At 35.8% G+C, this 9,320-nt stretch overlaps 1 protein-coding gene and 1 non-coding gene across 2 annotated transcripts; both read left to right on the top strand.

Moving 5' to 3' along the window:
* The first annotated feature begins 493 nt into the window (after positions 1 to 493).
* Positions 494 to 7,362, top strand: EIFISO4G1 (MIF4G domain-containing protein / MA3 domain-containing protein). The gene is made up of 9 exons (XM_012216143.3): positions 494 to 998; positions 2,121 to 2,192; positions 2,580 to 2,675; positions 2,946 to 3,173; positions 3,928 to 4,025; positions 4,941 to 5,028; positions 5,110 to 5,460; positions 5,566 to 5,808; positions 5,878 to 7,362. The coding sequence occupies exons 1-9, from the start codon at positions 816 to 818 to the stop codon at positions 6,919 to 6,921; spliced, it is 2,403 nt and encodes an 800-aa protein (XP_012071533.1). The 5' UTR covers positions 494 to 815; the 3' UTR covers positions 6,922 to 7,362.
* LOC119370552 (small nucleolar RNA snoR103) lies at positions 1,583 to 1,687 on the top strand. The gene has a single exon (XR_005178058.1). It is a non-coding gene; the product is annotated as a small nucleolar RNA snoR103 (small nucleolar RNA).
* Positions 7,363 to 9,320: the final 1,958 nt, after the last annotated feature.

Below are 9,320 nucleotides of genomic sequence, written 5' to 3' on the forward strand. Positions count from 1 at the left end.
TATAATTCATAAATTCTTAAAAATATTTAATCTAACTTAAGTAATTTATTTTATTTTTAACCTGTCATTTTAGATTTGGTGAAACCGAATTGAATTGAATTATTGATGTATGGTACCTAATTAAGGTAGGAAAAAGGAAATCCAACAGCTAATAGTGTTTGATATGAAAAATTAAAATCAAAATAGAATTTGGATATCAAAATACTGAAAGAAAAAAAAAAAAGAATTAGTCTATAAACCCAACGAAATTAATTAACAGCAGAATAGTTAATACACAAGTAGGAGGGTACAGCTGTAAATAGACAGTAACTGAAATCCTCAACAGCCAAGGAGAGCAACGTAATTAGAAAGCACTCCAACGCACAATGGGAAAAGATAAAATCCTGAAAATTAAAAAAAAAAACCAAAAAAAGGAAGATATAAATGAAAATAGTTTTAATTTTAATTTTTAATAAAATAAAAAAAACGAGCTCTCTAACCTAAAGTAGGGTTTGTATTCCTCTGCCCCCACACCTCACATACTCTCTTTCTCTTCTCTTCTCTGTCTCTGCAGAAGAGAGAGAAAAACAACGAAAGCCCCCATCCCCACCAAACCCTTATTTCAAAATCCATCCTTTCTTTTATCTTTTATCAATATATATACTACCTTGTTTATATATATAGATTTGTAGCTCTTTCCTTTTATATATAAAAGAAAAGAAGGCGTTATCTCGATTCAGCTTGTCTTGTTATAGCTGAATCTAGGAATTTTTTTGGTTTTCTTTGCTTTTTTGATTGCACGGTGGTGATTATATCTGAGAGTGAAAGATCGAGGTATGCAGCAGGCTGATCAGACGGTGTTGAGCTTGAGACCTGGTGGTGGTCGAGGGAATAGACTCTTCAATCCACGCTTGGAGTCATCCTCATCTAATAATTCATCTTCTTCCGCACTTTCTTCTTCCTCCATCGCTTTTGGTGATCTTCCTCTCTTGCGTCCTCATGGCGGTGCTGCTTTAAAGGTTGATTCTTTCTCCGTTTATTGATTGTTATTATTTTAAAATCGTTATCTCTATTTGGATCTGGAGTTATTGGAGCTTATAGATATTATTGTTCTGATTATTTGCAGTGTATTTTTATGATTTTGTTGTTGGTATTGTTATTTGGAAAGGTGCCTGTTTGTGATTTGGGTTTTGAAATATATTGGATCTGGGATTGGTTATGTCGATGATTTTATTACATGTGCGAGCTTTTTATTTATGAATTTTTGCTTCACTGCTACGGATGTTTTGGTAGTTGCTACAAGCCAATAAACTTAGAACCTACTTTTTGTCAGGCTGTATTTTGTGATTGGTTTTGAGATTCTTGCAATTCTTGCTCCCAGAAGCTGGTGTTTCAGATAGATGTTGAAAAAGGAGCAGTAGATTAAGCTATTTTTGAAAAGTTTTTCATTTTTCTGCGTTGCTGTTTCTCGTATTGTTCTATATTTTGGATACTGCTCATAATTGGATTGGATTGGTGCAACTAACTTATGGCCTTTTTAATTTCCTACATTTAGAAGGTCTAAAGCCGAAGCTTGTTCAAGCGTCCTAATTCTTGGTGGGCCACTTAATATGTGTACCTGCTGTAAATATGGACGAAAACTAATATGTAGGCTTTAGGTGGGCCTGTACTGAGTTTCAGCTTGCCCATAAAGGACCTACTAACATTTAATTTTATGTGGACTGTGAATGGATGCTAATGGAAGATGATGTTTTGCCTGTGTTCTACAACAATTAGATATTATTATTCATCCAAATGTATATCTAATTCTTGAATTTAATTATTCATCTTAAGTATATCTAGAGGCTATGTAATTTCCTGTTGGCTTGCTATTATGTGCATGTTTCTTGAATGTTTCTTTTACTTTTATTTAAGTAATGCTAATGGATAAGAGAAGTTATTTTATGTGATGATGACATTAGTTATAAAATGAGTATATGATTTGTGTCACCTATTGTAATAATCCACCTTAGTTTTGTGCAAGCTATGTGGCTTTATTTCAGTGGATTTCATTCACTGTTTGGTTTTCATTTGTTGTCTTTATAACATGGTAGTTGATTGTTGAAGTGCCTGACTTTCCCAACTGTTTGATTTGTTGTTAGACTGGAGACTCACGGTTTGAGGTTCGTGAGCGAGTGCGGTACACAAGGGACCAATTGCTGCAGCTCAGAGAGGTAATTCTTCTAAATTTATGCTTGAGATATCATAAGGCTTGGTAAATGTAACTTCTTAGTTTAAAATTGTGTTTGATGGCTCATTTAGACTGATTTCAATTGTGGTGACACAGCACCAAAAGTCAACACCATGATGAATGAATTAGACTTTTTTTCTCTGTTCAGAACAGAATGTTCCTTCCTTCCCCCTAAAAATTTTCATTTCATAGTTAGTGTATTTTGCATCTCCTTGAGATTTAGTTGCATACATGATCAAGTCAGATTATGATCTTGGATTGAATGTGGAGCATATAAGCTGGAAATAGTATTTTTATTGGGGAATCTTTTCAGTTATGCACTTCATGTATATCCTCACTGCCTGATTGTGGCTTTTTAATTTTCTCATAGGCTGTTATCATCTCTGATGAGATTTTAAAAATCAAACGGGAATTTGAAGCTGAGCTTTTTGGTGAAGATCAAAGCTGGAGTCGTGGAGAAAGCAATGTAAATTCTTCTTCTATCTTGATTTGATTTCTTGTCTATATATAGCTTTATATTTTGTCCCTTTGTCAGAAGGAAAGGGTGGTGGATTTTTAAAATTGTTTAATTTAGTCAGACAGCTAGTTACCTTCCAAATACCAAATGGTAACAAATGCTCTGTTATGGCTGGACTGCTTGTAACTAAAATGGTCAAATATGATTAAGTGATGAATTTTCTGCTTGCATTTAAGTTATTCGGCTTTTTGAAAAATGATTTTATTTTGCTTCATGCAGCCACCAGTTCAGCCTCAGAGTCGTTATTCAGAGCCAGACAATCGTGATTGGCGTGGTCGTACTCCGCAATTTTCTTCGCCAGGAGAGGAGAGGTCCTGGGATTCTCTTCGAGAAAACAGAGACTTGGTTGGTCGATATGACTCCAGACAGCAGGAAGCAAATCAATTTAGTCGTCAGGACCAACTCAACTCCCAATTTGCAAGATCTCAGATTTCTTCCAATCAATCGGTAATTTGTACAATCTATTTTATTGGTGTGTATTTTTGCTCTATTATTGGTTCTGGTATAGTTTTCTGAAACTGCTGTTTATGCACCTGTGAGTAAAGTAATATAATTTACCAAATAAAAACTCAGTTCCATGATGATATCTATATCAATGACAAGAATTTGGAAGTTCCTCTCCTCTCATGAAGTCATCCAATGTGTCTTGTCCCTCCATTTGTTTGGGTCTTGCTCTAGTTATTTGAATGCCATTTTGCAAAAAAGTTGTGGCATGCTGAAACACAAATAGCTGAATTTAGACTTTAATATACTGTGGTAACCATTTCTAATACACATTATGAAATGTCAAAACTATTTCATCTTAATAAAATGCATGTGAATATAAGTTCATCTTAGAGTGCTGCAAAAGGATTCTATCAAAGCGTGGTCTTTTAATTTTCTCTAATTTTTCCTGCCTCCTAAATAATGATTATTTTTTGGCATTAAAAGATATCACTGTGCTGGAAACCCTGCTTAAGTTATATTATAAAATGTGTAAATGTATATTATCTTGATTGCATTGTTGTGGTTCTGTCATTATTTTTATTATCATTAAAATAATTTGGTTCGAAATTCTGTCCCCGGGCATATGGATTGGCTTTTGGTAAAAACCTGCCTTTTGGTCTTGGAGATTTTATAATGCTTACTCTCGAACTCTTTGTTTACACAGTAGTGATATTCTTTGTTTCTCTATTCATCTTTGGATTATTTTGAAAACCAGGGAGGTCCTGCTCCAGCTCTAGTCAAGGCTGAGGTGCCATGGTCAGCTAGAAGGGGTAATCTTTCTGAGAATGAACGTGTATTGAAGACTGTGAAAGGGTAATTTATTGCAATTATTTGAAGTGTCACTGAATCACTGATTACGAAGTGTTTGAATTGATGCATTTACTCATTGAAAGTGTGGACTTGCTGTGAGTCTTAATGGCTTTATGATCTTTTAGATACAAATTCATGTATGCTACCCAGAAGGCACTAAAGAATCCTGCATGTATATGTTTTTTTAAATAATGAAATTTGCATGAGGATTAATTTTTGAAGCAGGTTATCTATTTGAGATCCTCATAAAATTTCACTGGTACGTTTGAACACCAGTTTTTTCCTTTAAGCAATTAAAATATGTTAGTGGTTTTTTCATTTTAGGGAAAAAAAATTCTTAATGCATTTCTGTATTCGCCTGTTTGCATTTTAGTGGTTTTTTTCATGTTAGTGTTTCAATCATGTTTTGAAATGTTAGAAAGCAGCATCCTTTTCAGATTTGATAAATTGTTTTTGACAGAATCTCATAACCCTATACTTGTTTTTATGCTTAATAATTTAGTATTAAAATGAAGATGATAAATCAATAAATTGACTGCTTCAAACCAAAAACATTTACCCAGTCACAGATGACATGTAGTAAGCAACAAAAGAGCCTGAAGAGATAGAATTGGCTTATTATTTTACTGGTTCCTATTTTTTACTCTCTCTTTACTTGTTGCTTCTGAAGATGATTATATTTCTATAATTTGGTTAGGAAGCATTGTTTAGCATGACAAATAACAAATATTGGGTCTCGGTTAAATGACAAATAACCCTCATGGACTTGTTAGAATATAGGTCTTGTATGTCTTTCGTTATTTTTGTTTAAACGGTTCCCTGCTTTGGTTTTTCTTGATGCCATGCAAGGGTCAGTATTAGGTACAAGTTTTAGTGTGCTTAAAACGGATCTCTATCCCCCCCTTTTTTTTTTTGCAGTATACTGAACAAGCTTACCCCTGAGAAATTTGATCTTCTCAAGGGTCAACTTATTGACTCTGGCATTACATCGGCTGACATCTTAAAGGTTAATTAATCTGTTTTTATATAGTTGTTCCTTAGATGAATTATAGTTGCCAGATGAATTCACATGTACCTTGTCATGCAGGGTGTGATACAGCTTGTGTTTGAGAAGGCTGTTCTGGAGCCCACATTCTGTCCCATGTATGCTCAGCTGTGTTCTGATCTTAATGAGAAGCTCCCTCCATTCCCATCAGATGAACCAGGTGGGAAAGAAATCACGTTCAAGCGAGTTCTCCTGAATATCTGCCAGGAGGCATTTGAAGGTGCTGATAAATTAAGGGAGGAAGTCAGGCAGATGACTGCTCCAGAGCAAGAGCTTGAACGCAGGGATAAGGAAAGATTGGTCAAGCTTCGTACTCTTGGAAATATCCGTTTGATTGGAGAACTTCTGAAGCAGAAGATGGTTCCTGAGAAAATTGTTCATCACATTGTTAAGGTTAAATTAGAAATTCATGTTGCACTTCCTGACAATAAGATGAGATAGATTATTATGTGTATTTTTTTTTTTTAATTTCTTATCATTGTTTGCTATGTGAAACAGGAGCTTCTGGGACCTGATAACAAAGTTTGTCCTGCTGAAGAAAATGTCGAAGCCATATGTCAATTCTTTAACACTATTGGGAAGCAGCTTGACGAGGGTCCAAAGTCGCAGCGTATAAATGATATATACTTTAGTCGTTTAAAGGAATTGGCATCAAACCCTCAACTGGCTCCTCGATTAAGGTTCATGATTCGTGATGTTCTTGATCTGCGGTCAAATAACTGGATTCCTAGACGCGAAGAGGTGTGTTTTAGTTTTCATTGGTAATTAAATGCAAATTTTGTTATATTAACGCCTCCTGTTATTGTGCAGGTTAAAGCCAAAACCATTACAGAAATACATTCTGAGGCAGAAAAGAATCTTGGATTGCGTCCAGGTGCTACTTCAAGTATCAGAAATAGTCGTGGGGTTATCTCTGCTGCTCCAGGGACTACTGGCCCAGGGGGCTTTCCCATCAACAGACCTGGCACAGGTGGTATGATGCCAGGCATGCCAGGAACTAGGAGGATGCCTGGGATGCCTGGAATTGATAATGAAAATTGGGAGGTTCCAAGGACCCGTTCAATCCCAAGGGGTGATGGAGCAACTATGCAGCAGTCTACAGGACGTGTGCCATCACCAATGTATAATAAGTCAACATCACTTAACGCTAGGTTATTGCCTCAGGGAAGTGGTGGCTTTATAGGTGGAAAGAGTAGTGCCCTATTGCAGGGAAGTGGTGGCCCTTCTCCCCGTCCTTACAATGTTGGTTTGGCTACAGAGCCTTCTCCTCAAACTCCCATACCTAGTAAAACCCCCTATATGCCTCCTGTTGCAGAGAAACCAGTTGTTTCAGCCGCAAGTATAAATCCTGATGAACTCCAGAGAAAAACAATTTCGCTTTTGAAAGAATATTTCAACATCCGACTTTTGGATGAAGCATTGCAATGTGTGGAGGAACTGAAGTCCCCTGCTTACCATCCTGAAGTTGTCAAGGAAGCCATCTCCCTTGGCTTGGAGGAAAACCCACCCTGTGTTGAGCCAGTTGCGAAACTTTTGGAGTATTTGTTTGCGAAGAAGGTTATCACAGCTAAAGACGTAGGAACTGGATGTTTGCTCTATGGTTCATTGTTGGATGATATTGGCATTGACCTACCAAAAGCACCTCATAATTTTGGTGAAATTATTGGGAAACTGGTTTTGGCTGGGGCATTGGACTTTAAAGTGGTGAGAGAGGTCCTTAAGAAGATGGAAGATGATATGTATCAAAAAGCTGTACTTGATGCAGCGATAAGGACCATTGGTTGCAGTCCAAATGGGCAAGGCTTATTAGATTCGCAGGCATCTGATATTGAGGCTTGCCAGAGTTTGCTTTAGTAGGCGTGGCATGCAATTGTGTGAGTACTTGAGCGTCTGTATCCACAAGAACTTTTTGTGCTTTGTTTCGAATCATAATGCCCCGTCCCGAACCTTTTTGAGGCGAGCAATTTGTACTATGTGATAAGATGAAGCTGCCAAGAACAGGTTACTTTTTTTATCTTTTTAAGTCGATATATTTTCCCCCAAGGTCATAGCTGTGTGTTATTGAGCAAAGAATCAAAACCATAATGCCATGGATTTTGTTCTCGAGCGTGGCTAATTATGTGCCTAATAGCTTGGGAAGAGTGGCCCTTTTAAGGGATCCAGTTGTTTTGTATTTGATTAGTTTTGATCTTCATTTTCTTGACCTTTTTGAGTAATTTAGTTTATTGTTTAAACTGCTCAGCTCATAAATCGTACAATTTTATCTTTGCACTAGTAAAGAGATCATTTCATTTATCTTTCTGATGGCATTTTGTACATGCAATTTTCTTCTGCTGTTTGGTTTTGATTTTGCAGCCTTTATTAAGCTTCTCTCTATTGGAGCTGTATAAATTATTTATACGTTCTATGTATATCAGCTTCATGATTCTATGGGTATACATTTGATTTATAAATCTAAAAGCTTTATTCAAGCTGGTTGAAGGTGGCATGTTATTCCTTTCCAATAAGGATAATCTTGGCATTATAGTCTTCCTTGGTCGACAAAACAACTGTTGATGCTGCATTTTGTTCTTATTGAAAGCTAAAGTTGCTTACAGTCTTTGATATCATGATTCTTGCTGCTGCTTTTTAATTTTTGATACATTTAAAATCTTAATCAAGTTATTATTGGTCTAATTGGCAAATGTATGTTTGATAATTATGATTAAGGTTAAATTCATCTAGTTTAAATGTAAGACCTGAAACTAATAGTGTAGACATATTGCACACCTCTAAGATTCTACGAGTAAGATCTGTGTTTTACTTTTTAGGCTTGTTTTGCTTGCTATGGTTACAGGAGGTATAAGATGCTTTGCCTTTTGTATGTTATAATTACTCCAAATTATTATTTCAAGTGAGAAAGAGAGAAGAAAGTGCAAAAAAAGAATGGAACAACTAAAACATCTACAGGTACCACTAATTGTTGCAATTAACGATCTTTCAGGAGCCATTGGCAGCAGGAAAGTATCTCATGAATTCGCAGAATTCCTTCAATGTCCTCTCGTTGATGAAAACGATATCACTCCAACCCCTGAAACAATATCATCTCCAACCATAAGTGCAGCTTCTAATGACGCTGCTGTCGATTCATCTTTTGGAATTATTTGTCGAATCGCTTTAACCCAGCTTAGTTTGAAGTTCAATGTTGTTGTTGTCAACATGCAATGTAATAACGAGCGTCTCCATAAATTGGAACAATTGCAGCATTCTGGGAAAGCACGCTCGGTCATTATTCAACCCAAAACAATTTATCATCAAGATCATTATCTTTATGATGACGGTGGACCTATCTTAAAGGTAACTATCAGTAAAGAGTTATTTAACGTGAATGAAGATGTCACCAAAATACTTAATTTACTTTGCCGTGCTAAAAAGGGTATGAGAAAGAATGCAGAAAAACTAAATGACCATTTGCATGAATTAGTCTTATCTAAAGAACCAAGAACAGAGAAAATCCAATGCAAAAAATGCTCAAATCTTGTTTCTGGCCTCTCTTATGAATGTGCAGAGTGCAGTGAATTCATCTTTCATAAATTCTGTGCAGAGTCAGCCTCAAGATTTACGCATTCCAGTTGTTTGACAGCAAAGAACCCTGAAAAATATGAATTCGAGAAGACGTATAAATGTAACAACTGTGAAGAGTTTTCAGACGATTGTTATGATTGCCTCTTGCAAACCAATCTCAAACTTGAAATTTTGCCAGCTATTCTTTATGATGGGGTGCATAAACATTATTTTAATCTCATAATCATGCCCTTTAAGTACAATTACCAATTTCGATGTATTATTTGTGATGAAGTGGGCAGCTCAGTTGGCTACAAATGCTATGATTGCAATTTTGATGTTCATGTCAATTGCATGTTACCTTCGGAGCTCACAATTGGATCAAAAAGGTCGTATTTATGCCCTCCTTCTTATCTGCCATCTTATTTTGTTGTGCGTCGTTGCCATGTGTGCGAAGGAGAAGATTTGGATAGGCAACCGCTAATATATGTTAGCTATACTCCGGGAGTTCGCTACCACTATGATTACTTTCATTTTACTTGTTTTACACAACGTATGAGACAATTTCCTAGTGAGTATATCGGTGGACCCAAATGAGGAAGCAATTATTAAAGTTTATTATTAATTGAATTATTTAGATGTTTATTAATTATAATTTCAATAAATTGTATTATTTTGTAATTTTATTATTTTATTTAATTAAAAACTTA

Source organism: Jatropha curcas, chromosome 8 (genome assembly GCF_041381405.1).
Source record: "Jatropha curcas cultivar XTBG-Jc1 chromosome 8, XTBG_Jcur_1.0, whole genome shotgun sequence".
NCBI lineage: Eukaryota > Viridiplantae > Streptophyta > Magnoliopsida > Malpighiales > Euphorbiaceae > Jatropha > Jatropha curcas.